The sequence below is a fragment of the Dipodomys spectabilis genome, unplaced genomic scaffold, assembly GCF_019054845.1.
Source record: "Dipodomys spectabilis isolate Male_0828 unplaced genomic scaffold, ASM1905484v1 ptg000075l, whole genome shotgun sequence".
NCBI lineage: Eukaryota > Metazoa > Chordata > Mammalia > Rodentia > Heteromyidae > Dipodomys > Dipodomys spectabilis.
In genome coordinates this window covers 12,861,277-12,887,681 of record NW_024870752.1, presented here as the reverse complement: position 1 = coordinate 12,887,681, position 26,405 = coordinate 12,861,277, and the positions used below count along the sequence as shown (strand labels likewise).

The following is a 26,405-nucleotide window of genomic DNA, read 5'->3' as shown; positions in this document are numbered from 1 at the left end:
CCAGGTAAGAAACGGTCAGGAAAATCATTGCCTCAAGGACCAGCCTGGCTGGCAGGATTCCACTCCCTCCCACCCAGTGCGCCTCCTAAATGCTTGGCGTAATGCTTGGCGTACGCCACGAACGCCCCACTGGTGAGCAGAGAATTGCTGTGACTCTTGATGAAATGTGAAGGAAGAACAGAAGCAAAACCCATGGGGCTCGTGACTTAACACTGCCTGAAATTCAACCTGTTTCACAAAAATCGCAAATGCTTTTTATAGATCCATTGAAAGGACAGCACAGGTTCCTTGCTTGTGTTTAAGAGAAGTGTCTTGTGAAAATATACGGGGGAGTTGTTATGGTTTGGGTAAGGTTCAAGTGCACCTCCTACAAGTCAGACGCTTAGTGTGTGTGGCAATTTTGGGAGGTGGCGGCAGGACTTTTCAGAGATGGGGCCCAGTGGGAGGTCTTTAGGTCACGGGGTGGGAGAGGGGAGATTGTGGTAGGGATCATTGTAGTTCCCAAGAGAGTTGCTCTTCTGCTTTCCATTTGGTAATGCGATCTCTCCCTCCTGCATGTGCTCTACCCATTGTAATACTGTTTGCCACTGGGTAATTGATGAAGCTACTGGGGGGCCTGTGTCAGAACCCCCCCAAACTACAAGCTTCTTTTTTGTTACTCTCAAGGTATTTTGCATAACAGAAAAGGGTTGTGCAGTCTCTTGATTTCGTTGCTGCCTTCACAAGATATACATACACAAGAACTATGAAACTGCATGCTTGAAATCTGTGGAGGTATGTCAGTAACGCCTCGCCTCAGTGTAGCTACTAAGAGAACATTGAAAAACAAAGTGGTCCAACAGCCAGGTGATTATACCACCACACACTTAAAGAGACAGAGAAAGGTAGCGCTCACTCAGGAGGCTCAGGATCTGAGGATTCCATTTGAAGCCAGTCCAGGAAGAAAAGTCCATGGAACTCATATTGCCAATTAACCAGCAAAAAGCCAGAAGTGGAGGCATGGCTCAAGCGGTAGAGTGCCACCCTTTAGTAAACAAGCCAAGCAAGAGTGTGAGCCTTGAGTTCATATCCCAGTACCAGCTCACAAACAAAAAAGAAAAAACATAAACTACATAAATTAAAAGGCAGAGAATCATTAGGTAAAAATCTTTAGGTAAAATTACAGGTAAATACAAGTATAGTTTATATTTTGCTGCAAAATTAGTACAGTGTAAGGAGATAGCTTTCATAAAAGCTATTTATGAAAAGTACACTTTTTTGTTAAAGAGAGGTATCACTGAAGTGTTCCAAAAAGTTAGTTTAACCTGAGTTAGATTCAAAAAAAAAGAAAGAAAAAGCTTCACATTACAGCAAAGTGCCATCTCTGAAGTGTGAAAAGGTGTTTAATTCTTGGCATGGAATCTTCTTCAGTGTATTGTGTATTATATATACTCTAAGCACAAGTCCACGGAGAGATGCAAGTTTTGTGGTTCTACAAAGACAGTAAACTCAAACAAATCTGTAGCATGGCATTCCCCAGCCAGAGTAAGGGTGAAGGCAAAAGAATGTGGAAGTCGACAGTAGGGGAGATGGTGTCTTTTTCTTGTTCACATGAAAATAGCGACTAGAGTTCTTCCAGGGGCACCGGCATGGGCCGTGGGCATGGGGTTCACTTGCTAAGGGACGGGCACTGCGTTGTCAGCCTTCTCACCTGAAATACTAGAATCCCTGTGTTGGCGACAGCCAGGTTGATCTTGGTGCCTTCCCTGTCCTGGGCAGGGTGTAAGCGGATTCCATACATCTCCAGCCGCCGGGCCACCTCTAGGAGCTGGAAATCTGACTCTGCGGGTGTCTGTCCACTGACAAAGCAAAGAGAGAAGAGAAAGACCAGGAGATTTGAATTCCTGGTGTCTATTAATTCCAGATTAAGCAGCTTCTCTTGGAAAAGAAAAGGCACTTCACGGCGGCCAGTGGGGCTGCCCGATCAGATGGTCACAGCCTCCCCTTTGCTAAACCCAAAGCCGGGAAGCTAGAACAAAAGCTCTTTTGCTTGGGTAACACAAAACCCCCAAAGTCTGTCTCCCACACCGCCGGCTCTTTAGAATCTCAGTTTCCTTTAGGTCACATAAAAGCAAAACACCATAGTGTTAAGCAAGTTTTTAGTCACTTTCAAAAAGGCAAACTTGCAAGTAAAGTTCAAGGCGACTCTGCTACTCTCGCCATCGAATGCCTGCCTTAGAGCAGGAGAAAAGGCTGAGATCAAACCAAAGCCAAAAGTGGCACTGACACAAAGGTTTTGATTTCTATAATAGTCTTACATTATGCCAAGTTCACTGTGTCCTTTTCCCAGTCTCCTGTTAAAATGGTAACCACAAAGTCCAGAGTTCTTACAAGCTTTGGGTATCTGAAAATTACAGCTCACCTTGGCTCCCAGAAAGGTAAGTCAGGATTTTGAGCCATTCCCTCACATGGAAGACCTGCATTCATTCATTCTTTTTTTTTTTCTTTCTCTATTTCTCTTTGCAGGGGTACTGGAGCTTCAACTCAAGGCCTTGTACTCTGTTCCTCTCAAGCCTGGCATTCTACCACTTGAGCCACAGCTCCACTTCCAGCTTCTTAGTGGTTAACTGGACATTAAGAGTCTCATAGAGCCGGGCGCTGGTGGCTCACGCCTGTAATCCTAGCTACTCAGGAGGCTGAGATCTGAGGATCGCGGTTCAAAGCCAGCCCGGGCAGGAGAGACCGTGAGACTCCTATCTCCAATAAACCACCAGAAAACCGGAAGTGGCGCTGTAGCTCAAGTGGTAGAGCGCTTGCCTTGAGCTGAAGAGCTGAGGGACAGCGCCCAGGCCCAGAGTTCAAGCCCCACGGCCGACAAAAAAAAAAAAAAAAAAGAGTCTCATAGATTTTTCTGCCAGGCATGGCTTCTAACCTTGATCCTCAGATCTCAGCCTCCTAAGTAGCTAGATTAAGCATAAACCCTAGCAACATGTTAGAAACTTACATTTCTAAGGGTCCTGCATGGCTTATAACATCTCAGTGAACTTTTGAACTGTTCTTGCTCTGGACTGTGTGTCTGTGTGGAGTGCCCATGCACATTAATCTGTATATGCTAGGAGGCAGACAGTAACAGCTCAAAGGAAAGATGTGCATGGGACTTACATGTGGTTATGGTGAAATTCCACAATCTTGTCTTCTAATGCATCTTGCTGAGGTATGTACTTATTTTTTGCTAAGTGCTCTCTGTCCAAAGCTTCATCAAAGTCTCCAATCTCAGCTGCAAAGAAAGAAGAGAAAGAAAAATAAACCACACAGGATGAATTCTTCATAATGTGTTAAATCCCCTAGCTAGCAAGCCGGAAGTGAGCATATAGTATCAGGTAAGCCCAGCTGGTGAACTGGAAGCAAGAATATAGTATCAGGTAAGCCCCGCTGGTAGGGACAATCTGAAGGCCTTGACATAGTGGGGGAACAAGGGCAGATTCCACAATGAATCTGTCAACCTAAACGATGATATCTACTCATCGTTAACAGATGCAAGGAAAACCGTAGAAAGATGTGTCTTCAGTCATGCATCCTTTTAATTTCTTTCTGTTTGTATCGTTTCATTTTTGAATATGTATTCTTTGATGTCCACATAGTAATTACACATTTTAATAGTGCAGTATGGCATTTCAATACGAGACCATTATGTGTGATGATCGGACCAGCACAATTGGCAAATCCATCACTTTCTCTGTGCAGAGAGCTTTCAAAGTTCCCTCTAACAGCAACTTCCAAATATTTAATAAACTGTTACCAGCCGTAGTTATCCAACTGTGCTATAGTACATTAAATGTCAGCCCTCTTTTCTTTCCTCCCTCCTGCCTTAAGGTCACTTCTCTTCTTGGCAGTAAATGCTGCGCATGTGGATGGTTGCCCTTAACTTTTAACCAGACTCTGGATTGTCAGGACTTCACAAAATCAACTAGAGAATCGGATGGGTTTTAATCGGATGCTTGTTAAACAATTTATACCCTTGTGGTCAGAAATCATAGGTCACAAGGCAAAAACCATACATTTTTTCATCCACATGAAATCTGATACGCTGTCTCACCAAGCCTCAAGACACTTCTCAAAATTGATGTCACGTGCAAATTGAAAGCACAGAGCTTTAAACTAATAACTGGCCTTAGCTGAACAGCACTGACTAGAGCTGAGTTAATAGCGACAGGGAGAGCTCTGGGGAAAACACGCCTCTTCCTTCACATGTGAACAAGCTTAATAAAAAGGAGCCTAATGACCACAGCCTAATGACCAGAATCCAGCTGTTCTGGCAAAAAGCCAGTGAGTGGTGGCTATGAAAACTCCATTTCCCTTTGGCACGAGAAGCAGTCCATCGCACTGGCCACGCACTTTGCATCTCAGACAGGGTGTGACTTCTGAGCAGCCATTCCCCACACCCATGCAGAACACCTGCTCTGCCCAAGGCAGTGCCAGCCCACCTGGCATACGTGTGGGCCATGGACAAAATCCTCCCTCACGAACAGCTTCCTCCTGTCGTGACCACTAACTAGTGCCATTAGTGTTAGGAACACGCCCTCATTTTTTAGAAGACATTGTCCTTTCCTGATGACAGTAAAATGGATGCCCTCCATCCTGGAAGGCAGTCAGAAGCAAGGGGCCTCCTGGGCGGATAGCCAGAGGTATCAGTTGCTTTAACAATGGCAGCTCTGATCTTTCTGCAACGCCAATTGGTCTCAAGAAAATACAGTGGGTTCTTGTTATGATTTAGAGTCACAACTTAGTGATGACTCAATTGTTGCTTCCAGAGGGAAATCAGGGTTAGATTAGTGTAAAACTCTTGAAGGCACTTTCATGAACTGCTGTCTGTGTGTGTTTCAGCTGAAAGACAACCATCTTGCAGAGCATGCATTACTGAGCCATTCACACTGAACTCGGCCAATGGCAGAGCTAACTCATGCTTGAACGAAGCTCATCCACCACATACATTTTCTCCATAAAAGGCTCATAAAACCACGCTTAGGGACACTAGACGACACTTGAGCATGGTGCTTAGGGGCCAATTTAAACAGTTCAATCACCAATAACAACACAAAAATTCAGAAGGCATGGCAGTAAATAGTCTACAGAAAGGAACGCTAACAAGATGAGAGCAGAAATGTGAAGGCAAACCTGTGCCCTGTGGGAAATGTGTGACACATGGACTCATAGGTCACCATCAAGTATGTCTGCAAATGACCACAGAAGGGCACAGAGACTGTTTTGGGGGGCACATATGAGTGGTTGATTTGGTAATTACAGAATCTGAAAGCGATGAAGTTTTTTGTGGCTTTATGTGCAGGCTTCTGTGTGTGTGTGTGTGTGTGCGCGCGTGCGTGCACGTGCACATGTGCATGTGTGTGTGTACTCTACCACTTGAGCCACACCTCCTCCTCTGGCTTTTTGGTAGTAAGTGGAGATAGTTTCACAAACTATCTTGCCTGGGCTGCCTTTGACTACACTCTTCAGATCTCAGCCTCCTGAATAACTAAGAGCGTGAGCTAATGCAGTCAGCTATGTTCAGGTTTCTTCACATTGGATTCACATTGGATTTACTGAAGTACCCTTTACCGTAACTAAACAGAAAAGAGGCATTCCAGCATAGCGTAGGACTAGCCAACCCTTCTGATTCCTAAGCACTCTGCTATGGGAAACAACTTGAGGGAGAAATGAAACCTGTAGTTGTTTTACGTCCTCATGGGCCATGTTTGATAATGAAGATAAAATCAAGGACAAGACAGAAGCAGTTTGTTCTATTTGGCCACTGAGATCTCAAATGCATGTTCATAATAAGCACAGAAGTTCTAAGCTGATGTTTGGAGCTCTGCATATGAAAATGAGTTTGGACAACTATCTTCTAGGCATAGCTAACAAAAGCTAGCAAAAAGCTATTTTTTTTTTTTTTTGGTTCCACTGCTGAGGCTTGAATTCAGGACCCTGAACTCTTGCTTGGCTGTTTCCACTCAAAGCTGGCACTCTACCACTTCATACCTCTACTTTTGGGGGGTTAAGAGAAGAGTTTCATAGACTTTTCTGTCCAGAATGACTTCAGACCTCAACCCTCAGATCTCAGCCTCCTGAGTAGCTAGGATTGCAGGTGTGAGGCACCAGCACCTGACTAACAAAGCCATTCTGTGGTTATTTGGTGAGCTATTGTGTGTGTGGGGAGGAAGGTGGGGAATCCCGTCCACTCCCCTCCTCCCCTCAATCAGATCATCCGGGTGTTTTGGAAGGAGATCAGCAGAACTTACACTGCACAATGTGTGAGATCAGGAGAGCAGCACTGGTGTCGTTACACGTCAGCCTGCCCTGAGCCAAGTCCTGCTTCACCTGCAGAGCAAACAGGTACCTGCAAAGGTCAACAGAGACAGGTGTCACTCGAGGGGGGTAGCCAACGTACACTGTGAGGACCTGGACGGGAGGCTGTGCCAGTCACTGCAGGGTCACAACCCCCTCCGCAAAAAATACAAAGAGGGGCACACAGGCTGTCACTCACTCCTCACATAGAGCATACTGTGCTTCATTCTGTACAGAGAGGCAAAAAGAAAATGTCAAGACTGTTTAGGGAAAAACCAGTGTGGGGAGTGGCAGGGGGCAAAGGGGTGGCAAAGGGATGTGACTATTACAGAAGTACAAACACACAGACACACACAAATACTCTTAAAAGAGAAGGGAAGAGGACAGAGGGAGTTAAGGAAGAGTATTATAGAAAGGGTGAATTTGATCAAAGTACCTTATAGGCATATGTGTAAATATTATAATGAAACCCATTTGTACAATAAAATGTGAAACTATAACCTATAGCCTGCATGTGTGTGTGTTTGTAACATTTAAAATGCTTGCAGAATGATCAGTTAAATACTGAATGATTTGAACTGAATGATCGGTTAACGCTGGTTTCGCGGCTCAGCCAATGACAACAGTGCGGTCAGGAGCTCCTGTGGTGCATGGGACAGGCCAGCCATCTTCCACGGTGTAATTACTACCCACGCAGCCATCTCCATCTGCCTCACCTACCGGCTGTAAAACTCACCTTGAGTTCTGTTTAAATGCTTTTCTACATGGTGTTGGATAAAGCAAATCTCCACTTTGGTACAAAAGATGTATTTATACATCGAAGAAATTAAGTAAAACTGTGGGGGTATGAAAGTGGGTTTGAAAATATCTCTACGAGCTCATGTATTTTTAGAAGGGCAGGCCCTAGTTCTGTGCACCGCCTGCAAACGCTTCTGTGGCTGCCCATAGCAACAAGGTTCTGCCCTTCAATCTTACCCATTTTCAAGAGCTGTCTGTTTCTTAGATAAACCAGAAATTCTGAGCTTACCCTCCTCCCTTCCTCCCCTCCCTTCCTTTCTTCCTTCCCTTTTCTTCTCTGGTCTTTTTTTCCTTTTCCCTTCTTCCTCCTCACATCCTTTCCTTCTCTTCCCTTCTTCCCTGTGCTCTCTTCTTTCTTATTCTACCCCTTTCCTCTCCCTTTCCTTCCTTTCCCTCCACTCTCCTCCTCTTCCCTTCCCTTGTCATGAATCAACCAGAAAAAGGCAAAAGAATCTTCTGGAAAGGGCCTCTACTTGCCAATGCTGGGAGAACCTGAACAGCAACCAGAGGATTGACATGAACTGAAACGCAATTTACAAACTTTCCTAAGTCCATAACGATGCTCATAAAAGGAGAAGGCAGAAAAAAAATCCAATGTTATCACCACTCAGGGAGCTGCTATTAAAGCAGCTCCTGGTTCCACGAGAGGCCACTGCAGGCCGAGCACAGCTGACAGCCTCTCAGGAGGAGGGGGCTTTAGGGCAGCCAGAGCGCCCACTAGAAAACTCCAGTTCACAACACAGCAGGAGTAACCAGAAGTCTTCACTCCACAACCTCTGGAAGATATCACTGACTCTGGCACACGGTATCAATGGACATAAAAATCATTTAGGAGATTGAGTGTCCACACACAGTGGAACTCATATAATTTTCCTTCTAATGGAAAGATGTCACCATCATAAGCCAATGGACAATCCCAGCACTGCAAATAAAACACGAAACCCACAGCATCACCTGTGATGGACTCCCATCCAAAATGTTTACTTGTATCCATCTTGAGAAAAGCTCAGTTTTCAAGAAAATAAGACAGGTTAGAAGAATAAGCTAAATAGTACTATGAGGAGGCAATTCAACAAACCTAGGTGGCATGATATATTGTAGTACTCAACAGTATCATGAAGCAAAAAAGAAGGTAACATTCTAACTTAAAAAAGCCCAGCCAGAGAGAATGAGGGAACAGAAGACCAGAGGGAACAGAAATGTACTCATCACCTGACTCATGTAATCCCTCTGTACATTACCTCTATAATAACAATAAAGTAAATTAATAATTCTTTTAAAAAATGCCCAGCCAGAAGCAGTGGCTCACACCTGCAATCCTAGATACTCAGGAGGCTGAGATGTAAGGATAATGCTTGCTTTTTTTTGGTCAGATGTGGGCCTTGAACTCAGGGCCTGAGCGCTGTCCCTGAGTACTTTTTGCTCAAGGCTAGTGCTCTACCACTTTAAGCCACAGCTCTACTTTCCAGTTTTTGAGTGGTTAATTGGAGATATAAGTCTCACAGGGACTTTTCTGCCCAGGCTGGCTTCAAACTGCAATCCTCAGATCTCAGTCTTCTTTAAGGTTACAGTTATGAGCCACTAGCACCCAGCCGAGGATCATGCTTTGTGACTAGCCTGGGAAGACAAAACATAGAGACTCTTATTTTTAATTAACCACTAGAACAGCGGGAAGTGGAGGTGTGCCTCAAGTGGTAGAATACCAGCCTTGAGCAAAAAAGCTAAGAGAGACCCTGAGGTTCAAGCATCACTCCTGACACTACTGGGGCTTGAACTGAGGGCCCCATACCCATAGTGAGGTAAAAATAAAAGATTAATTCCTTTGAAGTCATTTTGGAAGTTGAATTTTTAAGAACTAAAAAATACAGTGGCAATTGTGCATATAACCAGCAAATAAAAACTTAAAACAGAACCCACTTCAGATCTAACAGGCCACAGCAGCAAACCTTCCACACGCTCCTCCATGTGTGCCTTGCATCATGCTACCAGGCCTGCCTCCTCACCCTCTCTGTCAATCAAGTCAAGGAAACGAACTGGAGAGGGGACACTGTCCATGTGTCCACCTGGGCTCCTGTGGATGCACACCACAAACCACCTTTTTCTGGATCAGATCATGGTAACTGTCCACCAAACCCCACACTTCACCAGCTATAGGCTTTAATTCTGACCTAGGTCAGTGGTCCTTTTTCAACCAGCTCAAACACAGAGCCATGTGCTCACAAAGAAGTGCTCAGGGACAGATCTGTGATCAGGTGTGACAGGCTGGGGGCATGTGGCAGAATCTCCTGGAGGGGGAATGCCAGGTGCTACAGAGCTCTGATAGCATTACACAAAGACCAGAAGGAGAACCTGTCACCCTCTGCCTCTGCAGCTGCCCCCTATTCTCAGGCTGGGGTAACAGGAGAGGCCCCTTCCCAGTGCTGATGCTGTCACCTTTCTTAGTGACAGGAGCTGTAAGCTGAGCACGCTGCTGCAATGCTGACTTCAGACTCAGTGACACTTTCGGTGCTAAAAACGGAATGACTCCAGTCAAATGCACAAGAGCCACTGGTGCTCAGACACCAGTGGACATGTGGACACCAGTGGAAAATGCAATACACTCATACCAGAATCATGCCGCATATGGAACTAGAATGACAAAATCCGATGAAATGGTTTTAGGAAGGAGGGAAGGCTGAGGGAGAGCGAAGGGGAGAGGAGATCGAGCGGAATGCATTCTACGTGTGTGCGGAAGTGTCACAATTCCCCCCCTTCCCCCACATTGTACAGGTAACATGCTAACTTAAAAAAAAAAAAAAAATAGAGGAATTAATGCTGGTCAAGACGGGGAACTGGAGCGACCAAGGGGTTTGGCTTGAGGGAGTGTAAGTCCCATGTCACCCTGCTTATAACCTATCGATTTAATCCCATGGGTTCCAATCATCATTATTTTCTCATTAATTGTAAGTAATTTACAATTTCCTTGCCAGGCTACGAGGATCTAGGGGACGTCTTTTTCCATCCATGGCCACAGGCCTTGTTTTCAACCTGCACCCAAATGAGAACTTTTCTCCTTATGGAAGCCTGGATCCTGATGTCCACTCAATGGAGGTGGTTGAAAATACAGGTCAGTAAGAAAGGAATTCAGCTGCTTGCTGAATGGCAGTGTGCAAAACCTCATATGACTTCATGGGAAGTTGAAGACTATTTCTGGAAGTGCAAAGAGTAAACAGTAGATCTGGGAATGACTTATGCTCCATGATTGTGTCCAGCCTCCAAGCACTGCAGACAGTCTCTCCTGACACCCCCAAAGTGCCTGAGGTCTCAGCAGGACATTTCTGCCTCCGCAGGACTTGAGAACATGGGAGTTTTACTACACAGGATGCACAAGGATCCTGAGACGGCGTGTCTTGTGATGAACGGACAGTGATGGAAGCTGACAAACACAGTAGAAACCTCCTATCCATTTTATTCAATACTGAAGCAAAAGATTCTTCTTGGAAGAGGTTTCTACAATAACAGTGCACAATAAGAACTAAATAAATAAACTCACCACCTCTGTCCACACTTTCCCAACAGTTCCTCATCTATGAGTTTAACATTAGGCACTTTCCACTACTTACAGAGAAGTTATGGGGGAAAAAAACTCCAACAGGCTCACTTGGTTTGATGGTAACAAGTTACATACAGCTAGTTTTACAGTAAAACAGCAAAGCTCTAGAGATAATGATCCACAAAAACTGAAAAGATGCAAAGTAATTTGCAAAGCAGAATCTTCTGTAGCAAAATAATGTCCCTTTTTCCCCACCCAAAGGGTTCCCGCCTCTAACTTCTTAAGCAGGAAAGACATGCAGTGACTGATTGGCAGAAAAGCAAAGCACATGCCCAACTCAGAAGGGGGGGGGGAGGTGTGAGTGCGGTCCACAGGGGTCCCTGGAAGACACCACACCAAAGCTATCTGTCACTGGGCCTGAGGCTCTACAGATCTGGCTGCTGTTTCTCGACAGGCTGCAAGCAGTTCCCAGAAGGCCAATGGCTTCTGCCAGTTTCTGGCTGCCTTTGCTTCCTTCAGTGATTTGCAGGTTGAGGAAAGTAGACATTAGTGGTGGCTCATTCAGAAAAGTCCCTGCAGTGGGAAGAGCCTCGTCCTCCCCTCCCTGTGGAGTGCACACTGGTAAATCAGCTGGCCTTCTGGGAACAGCCAATGAGAGCCGACTGGCACCTTAGAGTCATGTGACTGGAACTAACCCTAACTCCTCACCCCTCCAATCTATTTCTCTCCACCCTGTGGTATGGCTTTTAGCCATCCATACCACCACCGAGGCAATAAGTCCACCCTCTCGGTGCCCCCGCTGCTCTGCAGGGATTTTACCTCCAAGACAGGGCCCTGTGTCCATGACAAACCCAAAAGACAAATGCACCAGCCATTCTGACTGCCTCCACCTTCTTTGCTGCCATCAGCTCTGTGAGCACTAAGTCATCTCTTCCTCAATGACCCTGACACTCATTCCAGCTCCAGCATCTTCATGGAGGTAGGTTGAGGGCACCTACCACACTGTCCTAGGTCCTCACTCCTTCCTTAATTACTGGAATGGATGGTACTTGTTCCTGCTGAGACACTGTACTAACTGCTCCTTCTCCCTGAGGTTTCCTCTTCAGAAAATGATTGGCAGGTCCTCAGCACCTCCTCGAGAGGCATCTCAGACCCAGTGACCGAATGTCACCAGCCATTAATTTCTACCACACCATGCTGCTTTGGTTGCCAGAAAGCTCTTTCCTTTTTGCTTAAATGTTTTGTTTCCTTGAAAGTCAAGTCTGACCTTTCCATCCCAGGGCCTAACTAATGCCTGTGCACAGGGCATTCTCTCAGTGAATGCTGGTCACGAAACAAACATCTTTATCCCTTTGATACCTGAAAGCCAACTACCAAGATCTATATTGGAGGAAGGAGCAAAATAGATGACCTTGGCCTTTTTCTTTTTGATGATGTGCTGGAGTTCAAACTCAGGGCCACATGTCTGCAAGGCAGGAATTCTACTCCTTGATCCATGTTTGTTTGTTTTTTTAACTTTTATTTATTTACTTTTTTAAGATGGGGTCTTGAGGGATTTTTGCTTTGTTTTTGGTCTATAGTCTTTCTCCAAAATAGCTAGAAATGAAGATGTATTCCACTATGCTCTGGCTTGCTGATTAAATGGGGTCTCACAAACTCTTGCCTTCCACCTCTAGCTGGGGTTACAGGGATGATCTACCACACCAGGCTGTTCTTGGTATTAATAAGCCATAGGTGGAAGGGGACACAAGTTATCATTTATAAGATATACTTGGGAGGCTTACCTATATGCTTGCTGCTAGCTCTGCTGTCTCTTGGAATGCCGCCTGTCTTGTCTCATATATAAAATGAGGACTAAGAGATGGTGACAAAGATCGTGGTGGGGAGGATAGGTAAGGATGGCAATGTGATTAAGCATGCTGTCCCTACAGGATCCTAGCTACTCTATGTATGATTGTGTCTCCTGCCAAAGCATCTGTGGCCAAGCATGTCCCATCATGCTTATGGGGATGCAAGTGTCACCTAGGAGACAAGGAACTGACCACACATCCAGCTAGTGGGGGCAGGGCTGCGGCGGAAGCTAGCTGTCCACCCTTACATTCCCTCCCTGGGCCACACTTTCAAAGAAACTGATTACAGTTCACGCCAAATTCCGCAGCCAGGAGCCACAAAGATTCCAAAACAACAGCTAGGTTTCACAGAGGATAGTCACTTCCCACAACTCTCTGGATAGGACAACATAACGTGGGAAATACTTTAGCAAAGCCCACTGAGCTTTGTAACCAAGTCTTTGTCAAAACAATTCCTTGCATGAATGAATTTTGCAGGTTTCTTGTGATACTTATACACATGAATTGGATCAAATTCACCATTTTTGTATTGCTCTTCTACTTTTCTTCCCCCCCCTCATTTTTAGCAGTGTTAAGTGGGATCATTTATGCTATTTACACACACACACACACACACACACACACACACACACACACACGTACTTTGATTATATTCACTCCTATATTACCCTAATAATCACTTTTGTGTGTGTGTACTGGTCCTGAGCTTGAATTCAAGGTCTGGGTGCTGTCCTGTGCTTTTTCTGGTTAAGGCTAGCATTCTACCATTTGAACCCCAGCTCCATTTCTGGTTTCTCTGGGGCTGACGTGGAGATAAAAATCTCATGGACTTTCCTGCCTGGCCTGGCTTTGAACTGTGATCCTCAGATCTCAGCTTCCTGAGTAACTAGAATGACAGGTGTGAGCCATCAGCTGCCAAAAACAATCAGATCCTCAGAGAAACCAGACTATAAGGAAGAGCTGACACTTTCCTTCATCTTATTTTCAGAGGCAGAGATGGGAGAAAAGGGCTTAAACTGTAAAGCATAAAACATACTATGAAAATGCTTAATCCATTTAGAACCCATTCTCTTTTCCTTAGCTCTTTTTTTTTTTAAATACACAGTACCCAAACCACTCACCTTGTGAGCTCTTCTTGGAGTTGTGTGTGGTCAGGTGGAAAGAATTTCACCACAAACTTGACAACAACATGCTTTGGCCCTGAAGAATAATAACACAAACATCAAGAAGGCATTTAAGGATCTGTGTTTCAAATGCTATACTAAAGACGACTTTATGAGGTCTACTCCGTCAGACAGTTCATTTCATTCTGAAATCCTGGAGGATACCTGCGGCGGCTAACCTAATCAACACCAGGCCACGGTCAGCACTTTATTCATAGCGTGGATAAACAGGAATCTGCTTTCCAAAACCACTGTTATACTGAACAACTAAACAATGTGGAGACTTAAATTATATTCAAGTTTTAAAAACAGCTATTTGTCTTCAGAAAACATAGCCTTGCCATGACACAGGCTGAACATGATGAAAACGTCCATCACTTTTGTAATTAATACTTAACTGTAAGGAATGGTGTTAGCATGGCCGGCACACATGGTGCCAGCCCCAGGTACTGTCCTGGGCTCTGGTGTGTTAACACCATGGTGACGGGGTTCTGCCTCAGGTATATTCGCCAGAGCCTTTTGGAACAGCTCTGAAGCCATTCTTCCCAGCAGCTAAAACAAAACCAGGAAGTAGGTGGTAGGTGTAGAGGTATGATCAGATGGAGAACTTGAGAATTAAAATAGAACATCAAACAGATCGTAATTTGTGACTTTTGTATTTTAATCTATCAAGTGACAATATAAAAACAGCCTTTTTGATTGATTCTTTTTGGGGGGTAAGGAGGGTCCCCAGTTCTTAGGCTTGAATTCAGGGTCCCAGTCCTAGGGCTTGAACTCGGGTCCTGAGCATTTTCACTCAAGGATAGCGCTTTACTATTCACTTGAGTCACAGCTCCACTTCAGCTTTTTGATGGTTAATTGGAGATAAGAGTCTCTTGGACTTTCCTACCTGGGCTGGCTTTGAATAGCAATCCTCAGATCTCTGCCTCCTGAGTAGTGAGGATTACAGGCATGAACCCACCAGCACCAGGCTCATTCTTTTTTTTTGGAGACAGGATTTGACTATGTAGCCCACAGTTGGCCTTGAACTCACCTTCCCTTAGTTCTGAGATTACAAGTATGTGCTGCATACCTGGTTACAGGACTTACAGACACTGTGATCTGGAATGATAGCAAGGAACTATAAAGTATAGTAATGAAATGCATTTTCTGTGGTACAGAGGATTTAACTCAGCCCATGACAGGCAAGGGTTCTACTAATGAGTTATGCCCCCAGCACTCTGAAGCCCAAATTTAAGTTATTTTAGGCCAGGTGCTGGTGGCTCATGCCTGTAATCTCCTAGCTACTCAGGTGGCTGAGATCTGAGAATCACAGTATGAAGCCAGCCTAGGCAGGAAAGTCTGTCAGACTCTTATCTCCAATAAACTACTCAAAAAAGCCAATAGCAATGCTGTGGCTCAAGTGGTACAGCACTAGCCTGAAGACAAAGAAGCTCAGGGATAGGCCTGGGCCCAGAGTTCAAGCCCCAGAACCAGAAAAGAAAAAAAGGGTTATATTTAGTATAAAGTGTTGTCATATGCAAAAAGTAGATTTCATAAAATATCTGTGAAGACCACACATTCGAATTTAGGAAAAACAGAAATAAGGTATATCATAAGGAGAGAATGGGTTGGAGAAAAGTCAAGGTATGGACACAGTTAAGCCGAGCCAGGCTAAGCTTTTCCTGAAAAACTTAACAATGAGCAGAAACCCCAGCAGGTCTGTGCTAGAGCATGAAATCATCCGGGCAAAGTGAGGCAGGTGGGGGGAGTCCTAATCTCAGTCATCTTCAGGAAGGGTCTTAGAGGGATGCTGGGATCCATGGAGACTGGAAGCAGGGGAGGGGCTTAGAGGAGCAGAAGCAAGGGAGGGACTTAGAGAGGTTCTGAGATCCATGGAGATGGGAAGCAAAGGAGGGAGTTAGAGGGGTCTGGGGATCCAGAGGAGTATGGGGATTCATGGAGACCGGAAGCCAGGGAGGAGCTTAGAAGGGTACCGGGGGATCCATGGAGACTGGAAGTGAGGGCGGGGCTTCGAGGGGTATGGGGGAATCCATGGAGACCGGAAACGAGGGAGGGGTTTGGGGGGGGTATGAGGATCCATGGAGACCGGAAGTGAGGGAGGGGCTTAGAAGGGTACGGGGGAATCCATGGAGACTGGAAGTGAGGGCGTGGCTTAGAAGGGTACTGGGATCCAAAGAGACCCGGAAACGAGGGACATGAGGATCCATGGAGACCGGAAGAGAGGGAGGGGCTTAGAGGGGTATGGAGGAATCCATGGAGACTGGAAACAAGGGCGGGGCTTAGGGGGGTATGAGGAGCCGTGGATACCAGAAGCAAGAAAGGTGCACGTGGTGGAGACACAGTAGTAGCAGTTTGACCCACAGGCTGGTCGTGGCCCTCCTGCTGTGGGTCACGGTGAGCGTGGCGGCGGCGGCTGGCCGGGGGCTCTGGTAACTGCCGGCCACCGCAGGCCCCTCAGGCGTCACCGCGGGGTCAGATGCCAGGCTCCTGGGCGGGGTGGTAGAGTATGGTTCAAAGCCAGCCGGAGCTGGGAAGGTGGCTCAGTGGTAGAGTGCTTGCCTTGCATGCATGAGGCCCTGGGTTCGATTCCTCAGCACCACATAAGCAGGAAAAAAAAACCTGAAGTGGCGCTGTGGCTCAAGTGGTAGAGCGCTAGCCTTGAGCTGAAGAGCAGAGGGACAGCACCCAGGCCCAGAGTTCAGGCCCTACGACCGGACCCAAAAAAAAAAGCCAGCCGGAACAGGGAAGTTTGTGAGACTGTCTCAGCCAGGAGAGCCATGAGTGGAGCTGTGGCTCAAGTGGTAGAGTGCCAGCCTGCAGCAATAAAGCTCAGGCTCTGGTTCAAGTCCCAGAACTGGTGCATACAAGACACCAACCTAAGCCCTTTCCTTCTTTCTTTTTTGTAGGTTGTGGGGCTTCAACTCTGGGCTTGGGTACTGTGTGCTGTCCCTCAGCTCTTTAGCTCAAGGCAAGTGCTCTAACACTTGAGCCACAGCGCCACTTCTGGTTTTCTGGTGGTTAACTGGAGATGAGAGTCTCATGGACTTTTCTGCCCGGGCTGGTTTTGAACCTCGATCCTCAGATCTCAGCCTCCTAAGTAGCTTAAGATTACAGGTGTGAGCCACCGGCACCGGCTACCTTAGACCCTTTTATTTGCAGCACCAATATCTGCTTCATTTGAATGATGGAAGATTGTCACTTGCACTTGGCTAGCTCCACACACAGCATGCCCCATAGTGATTACACCCTTATAAATATTTGCAAATGAGCCAGAGAGATTTCTTAACAATTAAAAAGTGTTCAATGGCACTATGAATTTCAGACTCAACTCCAGCTCTGGTACTGTCCTGATTTCCCCAAGCTCTGGGTACATGAAGGGGCCATTTGGGATGGCTGAGGACAGATCCTGACCCCCAAAACAGAGAGGGACCATATGTGGGGAGAGCCAAGCAAGTGTCTTCTCTTTCTTCAATCTGTCTTCCCAACACACAGTCCACATGTAAGCCGGACCCACTTGTCCATGAGAAACACCTGTCAATCAGAGCCTGCTTGTCAATCACCAACACACACACACACACACAGACACACATACACACAGAGTTCAAGCACCTTTCTTCAAACAGCACTCAAATTCTGATCTTTCAGGCTTTAGGGGGAAAAGTAAAGCTACAATCAATTCTGTGATTATATTGCTCCACCCTCTGTCTTCAAAAGTGGCAGGAGAAACATCCGTGAAGAGGAGACAAGCTCTATTATTTCTGGCTTAATAGCCAGCTTTAGTCAATCAAAATGATTCTTCTTTCTCCAAGCAAGGTTTTGATTAGCAAATTTGAGATATTAAAATTGTAGAAGACACATTTTTTATAGTATGTGGGTTAGTGAACAATGGCAAGCAATCAAGAGATTAAAAAAATGAATTTACATGGCTACAAGACAAAAAGTCATCTCAACAGTGGAAGCAGGCGTTGGCATGTGTATTTACCAGGTTATACTTACTTCGAATCTGTTTCACAATAGGTTTCAGGAGATCCAGCCACACCTAAAGTGGAAAGAAACAACAGACTGAGACATAACTTCTCAACGAATGTGCAAACATTTAAAGGCACTATCTGAAGCCATTTCAAATCAACATAGTCTTCAATATTTCAGACTCTCCAATCCTTCTTTCTGCACACTGACACAGCTTATATGGTCTTCTATACAGAATGTGCCCAATTTGCAAGTACCATACTTGAGCTTGAAAAGTCAAACTCTTTCAGGCTCACATAAATAGTTAACAGGGAGTGGGGATGGAGTTCAGTGGGAGTGCACATGCTCAGCAAAGGTAAGACTCTGGGTTTGTTCCCTACACCTCTGGAAGAAATAGAAACGCTAACAGCTAAGAATTTTTATTTATTTGTATCTTCCTTAGAGTTACCTATTCAGAAAATATGAATTACTGAGACATACACGGTCCTTATTTAAATAAAACATATATGGGGTAAACAGAAAATAGAAAGTCTCTGAAGGATAAGGAAAGGGAATAAACATTTATAGCCTATACATCTGTACCATATCCTACTTAAAGCTATGTTCTTCTCAAAGCAAACATAGAAGCTACATGCTTCATACTACGTGTCCCAGTTAGAGTGACAGAGCTAAGACTAAATCAGGTCCCTCTAAGTCCAGACTCCCCCAACACACACATAAACCATTCTCTCTCTCTCTCTCTTTCTCTCTCACACACACACACACACACACACACACACATACACACTCTCTCTCTCTCTCTCTCTCTCTAATACACATGCATATACAAACATATACATACTTCCAGTTCACAGTGGGTGTGGCAAAACTTTCAAGGGGAGAAAGTAGCTGGCCTCATAATTAGAGCGTAAGTTAACCACATTATTCTATCTCACGTGTTTTCTTTAAATTCCTTTTGAACTTGTAGTAATTCAAAATGGGCTCTATGATGGTTCCTATTTGCATACAGAAGAAAAAAAAAAAAACAAAGCTAATGTGCTTAGAAAGTTTAGATATATACAAAGAGGAAAAAGAGAAGTGGACCTATAGAAAGTGGCAAAGTCACTCAGAAATTCACAGAAAAGAGGTGCCAGAAGCTAAGAAGAAAATATTGATAGGAATGATTTTCATACTAGAAATGCAAATGAAGACAATGGAATACCTGTCCATGAATATGCTCCTGGGCATGGCGGTGTAGACACACACATATGCATTCTGTAATTCCTAAAGCTGATCAGGGCACTGGGAGGTGGATGGATGTGCTGTTGCTTTTCTAGACAGTTATTAGAGAATAGTGATCTCAAGCTAGAAAGTATTCTTATGGATTTCTTCTATCCAGTCATTCACATTTGTAAATTATGCACATAGGTACACAATGATTTATGTCTATATAAGCAATGGTAATTTTAACATTTTTGATAGTGAAAAACTTGACAATAGCCAAAATAAAATACATAAATAAATGAGAGAATGCACATCTTTTTTCTTTTTTTTAAATTCAGGGCCTGGGTGCTGTCCCTGAGCTCTTCAGCTCAAGGCTAGTGCTCTACCACTTGAGCCACAGCACCACTTCCAGTTTTCTGGTGGTTAATTGGAGTCTCACGGGTCTTCTTGCCCCGGGCTGGCTTTGAACCACGATCCTCAGCTCTCAGCCTCCTGAGTAGCTAGGATTACAGACATGAGCCACCAGCAGATGTGCCAGAATGCACATCTTTGAAAGATTATCTGGCAAGCATCAAGAATTCTGCAGTTGATGAATATTTAGGAATGTGGGAAAATGTGCTGGGAAGATTGAATATTGGGTACATCTTTTCTTTTGCCTTTCTTCATTATCCAAATTACCTTCAAATGAATACTTAGTTCTCATAATAAACAAGGTAAAATGTTTTAGAGGGCTACTTAATCAGTTCAACTTTCCTGCATCACCTATCCAAATAAGAAAGAACCCTCGCTAATAAATTCTCTTCTCTCCATTCCATCCATGCCACCCACCTGTCAGAGAAAGCAACAGAACTCCCAGACACCACACTGGCCTCAGTGTCTACATCTCACAGGACAAAGAATATTCCATCCACACAGACCAAATCTTTAAAAGGCAGAATGGGTAAAAAAAGAAATCTCTATTTGATATGAATAAGAAAATGGTTATCCAAGTCCTAGACTTCAAATTCATTTATCTATTCAACAGTAACTCCTTACTTGGTAACTGTAACCCCTCTGTACATCATCTTTAAAAACAAAACTCCAGGATCCCCACAAAGGTTAGAGAACACCCCCACTTAGCTCCCATCTTTCTGGAGCCTAGTTAGGCCCTGTAGCACGTGGACTGGAAGGGGGCGGTGGAGAGCAGGTCAGGGTGAGGGCAGGCATGAGGGGGCTGACATGGTCCATGTAGTCAGAGAGCTGGTGGCTAAGCAGAGAAAGCTCCAAGCAGCCATGTGTGCGGGATGAGTTGACCTAAGACATCTTGGGGATATCCCGGGCTGGTAGGAGCCTACCATACTTTGGCCCTCTGCTCTTTCATCCATCGCAACTTTCTCTATGACCCAGTTCCCAGCTTTCCCAGCCTGTAGGCCTGGCAAAATACCCATGTAAACGTCTACAAAGTGCCCAGGACAGATCCACTATGCACTGGCAGTGTCGTTGCCAATTTTATGAATTGTTTTGAAACATCCTCATCTGTTTTTGGCATCTCTGCAGAAACCATCAACTACAAGCACTGGCCCGAGCCAACTGAGCATGTGGTTTTTACAGCACACAGCTCTGGAAAACATAGATGGGCCTGAGTCAGCCAGCCTGAGGGGCAGAGTTCCGGGGAGATGGTGCCATGCAGCACCCATCTTCTCACAGCTGAGCCAGCCTGGCGGAGAAGCATGTGGCCTGCAACAACCCAGCCATGTCCCTGGCCAGTCCAGTGTTCGCAGAGCTGGGAGGAAGGCCTGTCCGTGTGGGACCTGAGCCACAATGAATGGATGAGGTGGTTGCTAGGCAACCAAAGTGTACAGAAGGGGCTCCAGGGAGGCAAAGGGAACTGGACTAGGTTACCTCGGCAAGTTCCACCAAATGAAGCAGAGCAGAAAACAGCTCCTGATGGGTAAAGAGGCGACAGAACCACAGGGACTCTGCTCCCTGCCAATGGATCTATCTCCAACAATCACAACTGACACTATTCTCCACGCCATCCCCACCCAGGGCCCCACGGAAATCCAGCTGCCTTCTTCTGAGCAAACTTCCATGCTCCCAGCTGACTAGGGGAAATGAGGTCCAGAGGAACAGACTTCTGGCATCATACTCCCAGCCAGCAGGACATGAGGATGAACTTACCGAATCCCTGGTACTCTGCTTTGTCCAAGCTGTCATAATGAAGCAGCTTAAATAATGGAAATGAACTCAGTAAACGCACAGGCAGGCTTGATTTCCCCAGAGGCATCTCTCTTCTCCCTGGGCTTGAAGGGAGACTGCTACCTTGCTTGCTGTGTCCTTCTATGGTCTGTTGTTCATGTGCTTAGATCTTACTGTTATTCCGTATCCAAACCATCCCTTTTGAAGGACATGGGTCAGACTAGTCTGCATGCTAGATATCAGCAGCTCAAGGTTGGAATCCTAGCTACTCAGGAGGCTAAGATCTGAGGATGGTGGTTCAAAGCCAAGCCAGGCAGAAAAGTCTATGTGACTCTTATCTCCAATTAACACCCAACCCCCCAAAAAGCCAAAGTGGAGCTGTGGCTCAAATGGTAGAGCACTAGTCTTGAGAGAAAAAGCTCAGGGGCAGTGCACAGGCCCTGAGTTCAAGTTCAAGAACTCCCCCCTACCACACACACACACACACACACACACACACACACACACACACACACACGACTTCGTCTCCAAATATGTTCACAAGTTGGGGACTGGGGGTTCAATGTATGAAACACCCATCTTTGGGAATTAAGTTTTCTAGCCCATCTTGTCTAATTCCTTGCTAATGCTTCTTGCCTCCCGTGGGATACAATCTGGGCACTGAATATTTAGAGATGAGAAGAACCCAAATGCTTCCATGCCTACTAACCCCAACGCTGTACCCTGCTTTCCCTAAACATCTTTCCTTTCTCTCTTATTTGGTGGGTGATATTTTAGGCAACTGGGATGGTTGAGGTGTTCTGTGTTGTTTTATTTTTTGTGCTAGTCCTGAGGCTTGAACTCAGGGACTGGGCCCAGTCTTTGGAGTTTTCTTTTGCTCAAGGTTAGCACTCTACCACTTGAACCACAGTTCCACTCCTGGCTCTTTTGGTGCTTAATTGGAATTAACAACCTTATGGAGTTTCCTTCCCAGGCTAGCTTCAAACCACCATCTTCAGCTCTCAGCCTCCTGACTGAGTAGCTAAGATTACAGGGATAAGCCACCAGCTCCCAGAATTTGAAATGTTTTTAAAAAGCTCTTATGAGCCAAGTGCTGGTGGCTCATGCCTGTAATCCTAGCTATGCAGGAGGCTGAGATCTGAGAATTGTAGTTCAAAGTCAGCCCAGCCAGGAAAGCCTATGAGATTCTTATATCCAATGATCCACCAAAAACCAGAAGTGGTGCTGTGGCTCAATGTGATAGAGCACTAACCTTGAACAAAAGAGTCCAGGGACAGTACTCAGGCCCCAAGTTCAAGCCCCACAACCAACAACACCAACAAAAAAGCTCTTAAGAAGAATTCAGTTCCACAAGTGTTTCTGGATAAGGGACAAGTGTTTCTGGAGCACTTATTTTTTGCCTGGCATTGGACTGCTTCTTTATGCTTCTCAATTTAATATTCACATATCGGTCACTTTAACCAGGAAATGAGCCCAGCTCAGAAAACTTACGTTAGTTGCCTGTAGTCACACAGCTGGAATTTGACACTGAGTCCAGCTGACTCTAAACTGTGGCTTTTCTGAAATATGATGTTTTTTTTTCCCCCAAAGTGAAGGGCTCAAGTTTAGCCATCTCCTTTGCACTGATCATGCTACTGCTTTAATGGGCTATGCTTTTCTTATTGTTTGAATAGCTTTCCTCCTCTTATTTGGAACTCTTGTTTAAAAATCAAATTGCATAAAACCAAAAATTCCATCCCCAGCTATTACACATACATGAAACAGATGAAGTATTTGTTATAGAAAATCACCCAGCATCTAGAATTTGCTGGAACAAGTTTGTGAGAAAAATGAAGTTTCTTTAGGATAAACCCTAGAAGAAATGTCTTGCTTTTAATCTTTTCCCCATTTGGGGGAACAAGATTTTGTTATGTAGCTCGTAAGGGACTGGAACTATGTATGAGGCCCAGGCTAGCCTCAAACACACTCAATCCTCCTGCCCTAGCCTTCTAAGAGCTGGAATTACAAGTATGTGATACCATGCTGGCTTAGTTTGAATTTCTGTGTGTAATAATTTGTTTAAATATAATTTTTTCATCAATTTACTAATTTTACATTTAGTTACATTTAAATGAGAATTTTTTTATCTATCACTTGAGAGATTTCCATCATGGATCACAGTAGTGTAAACTGAATTTCTTTTCCTTTTTCTTTTTTTTTTGGGGGGGGGGGGTCTGGTCGTGGAGCCTCAATTCTGGGCCTGGGTGCTGTCTCTCAGCTCTTCAGCTCAAGGCTAGCGCTCTACCACTTAAGCCACAGCGCCACTTCCAGCTTTTTTCTTTATGCTTATGTGGTGCTGAGGAATCGAACCCAGGGCCTCAGGCATACAAGGCAAGCGCTCTACAACTGAGCCACCTTCCCAGCCCATGAATTTATTTTTCTATATGAAAGAATTAAAAAATATGTAATACAACAGACTTAATGACAGGTGCCTCCCAGCAATGAGGACTGATGTCTGCAGCAATGAATAAAAATATGACCCCCTGCCACTGGGCCAGCCTGCAGCCCTGGGCAGGTTACCAGAGCTGTGGTGCAGGGAGGGAAACTGAGGCAGAACCTGGCACAATTCATTATGAGCCAATGAACCTGAGAGTTCCTGAGACCAAGGTGGAGAGAACTCACAGGACAAAGTTGCAGGAAGTAGAGAGATGCCCAGAAAGAACTCAGGAAGAATAACAATTTGCCCAGTAATCGATCATTGTCATATAACTGGCACATACTGAACACACCAACGGGAGGCAAGCATGATAGAATGTGCTCGCAGGAGCTCACACAGCACGTGGGTGTCTCTCAATGGAGTAGACCTGTGAGGCAATCAAGGTTTTCAGTAAACATTTGCATGTAGCAGCTTCAGGAATGACATGGAAGACTGCTTTACACTCAACACTTTTTTCCCCAGTGAGGAGTGAATTAAAAGTAAGAGGTGAAAGTACAACAAATAGCCGGGTGTCAGTGGCTCATGCCTGTAATCCTACCTACTCAGGAGGCTGAGATCTGAGGATCGAAGTTTAAAGCCAGCCTGGGCAGACAAATCTGTGAGACTCTAATCCTCAATTAGCTAACAAAAAGCATTAAGTGGAAGCGTGGTTCAAGAGGTAGGACACAGCTGTGAGCAGAAAAGATTGAGTGAGAGGCAGCTCTACACACACACACACACACACACACACACACACACACACACACACACACACACACACACACACACACACACACACACGCAAAACCTGTACATGAAATAGACCAGTACCCGTGGTTCATGCCTATAATCCTAGCTACTTAGGAGGCTAAGACATAGAGGATTGTGGTTCAAGACCAGCCCAGGCAGAAAAGTCTGTAAGAGTCCATCTCCCATTAATGAGCAAAATGCTGGAGTAGAGGCATGACTTACGTGGTAGAGATAGCCAAGCAAAAGTGAGAGGTCCTAAATTCAAGCCCCAATATCAACATGCTCTCTCCTCTCTCTCTCTCTCTCTCTCTCTCTCTCTCTCTCTCTCTCACACACACACACACACACACACACACACACACGTACAGCAAATAACGAAACCACCAACAAAGTCGCTTCTGCTGCTATCAACTAGATGGCCTGTGTATCCCTGCCATCTTCCCAGAGGTCTGGAGGTACAGTAGGTTTTCACACCAGTACTTCCATAAAGACGGGAATCACGGCTGTGACGATGACAGTCACCATGCCACTAGGAAGAGGATTCTTCAGGTCCACTAGGCCCTTCTGGAACCACTGTCCGGTGCAGTCCTGTGCTGACTGAAATGCCATTAAGCAATACATTTACATTCTTCCCTTGTGCGTTGAAGCAATTTACCAAAATAGGTCATATTCTGGGCTATGAGTCAAAAATCAACAATTATTTAAAAAGCTTTTGCGTCGGACCAATTACATTCCTGGACCACCATGGAATTAAATTAAAAACCAACAAAAGAAAACATTGGTGGAAAACCCCTATACATTTGGGAAACCAAATAACATCCTTCTACACAAAGACAAAATCAAAGGGAAATTTGAAAGTACTTTACACTAAATGAAAATGAAAGCACAACAAATCAGAACTTGTGGAATGCTTAAAAAAAAAACTCTCACTAATTTGAAAATAATCTTCTGTGAGTGCAGGACTGATATACATTCCACGCAGAACCCTTTGGGTGAGTGCTGCTCATTTCTGAGGAAATGGGTGCAGTTTTTCCTTTACGATACTGTGTCATATGGAGCATTCATGTTTATGTGCTCTGTGTATATGGAGCATTCGTGTTTATGTGCTCTGTGTATATGGAGCATTCATGTTTATGTGCTGTCTATGCCTAGTTTCTTCAGAGCTTTGACCATGAGGTGATGGTATATCTGTTGTCCTTGATACTGTTTAGGTGTTTATGTGTTATATTGATTTACATACCTTTTTGGTTTCTTGTGTGTGTGTGTGTGTGTGTGTGTGTGTGTGTGTGTGTATGTGTTTCTTCAGTACTGAAGCTTGAGCTGTGAGCCTCACGTTTACTAACAGGTGCTCTACTACTAACCTGGCCATTTTTGTGTTTTGACCAGTTGTTTTTGAGATACAGTCTCCCTTCTTGCCCAGGTGTGCTTCTAGGCTGCAATCTCAGGCTTCTTCATGCGGCTGGGATGACAGGTGCATACCATACCACGCCCCAATTGTCCTGTTGCAATGGAGTCTCTTGAACTTTTCTGCCCAGCTGGCCTGGAACTTCAAACCTCCCACATAGCTAGGATGACAGGAACTCGCCACCTGTTCTACCAATTGCGATGGGGTCTCAAGTATGTGCCTGCCTGGCCTCACATGAAGATCCTCCCTTTCCCAGCCTCCCAAGTAGCTTGGATTACAGGTAAGAGTTGCCAGCACCTGGTTTGATTCATGTACCTCCGAACAAGAGTTTTAAGTGTGCAATACTTGTTTACAGGGAGCTCTGTCCCCTCTGGGGACCGGCCTTGTCGATGTGGCCACAGCTAGTTGGTACTACTGCTCTGTGGGATAGCACAGCCACCTTACATCAGGCTCTCTTCAGAGCTGCCATGTTCTCCATCCTTAACACCTGGCAAAGTCCTCAGAGTCTTTTTGGTACCAGAGATGCTCAGAGGTAGAGCCCCAGAGAGGACATGAGGCGAGAGATTGGGACCATGCGAAGCAAGCACAAAGGGGAAGGACCACGGAGGGACCCGTGTGTCTGGTGGAAGCAGCTCCATGGCCACGAGCACCTCACACGCATGCCTGCCGTGGGCACAGTGGGAGGCAGAAAAGAAATGACAGATGCCAGTGCTAATTAGGCAGGCATTCTACCACTTGAGCCACAATCAGCCACTCAGGCAGCTCCTATTTTCAACTTGGC

The 26,405-nt window shown here is 45.2% G+C and overlaps 1 protein-coding gene across 1 annotated transcript in view; it reads right to left on the bottom strand.

The window, feature by feature from the left end:
• Farp1 (FERM, ARH/RhoGEF and pleckstrin domain protein 1) overlaps positions 1-26,405 on the bottom strand; it is a 233,550-nt gene that overhangs the window by 52,208 nt on the left and 154,937 nt on the right. Inside the window, exons 4-8 of the mRNA XM_042682639.1 lie at positions 17,661-17,703; positions 13,620-13,698; positions 6,273-6,370; positions 3,142-3,256; positions 1,691-1,838 (exon numbers count right to left, since the gene is read on the bottom strand). Coding sequence (XP_042538573.1) covers positions 1,691-1,838; positions 3,142-3,256; positions 6,273-6,370; positions 13,620-13,698; positions 17,661-17,703 — 483 coding nt within the window. The remainder of the gene's footprint in view (positions 1-1,690; positions 1,839-3,141; positions 3,257-6,272; positions 6,371-13,619; positions 13,699-17,660; positions 17,704-26,405) is intronic.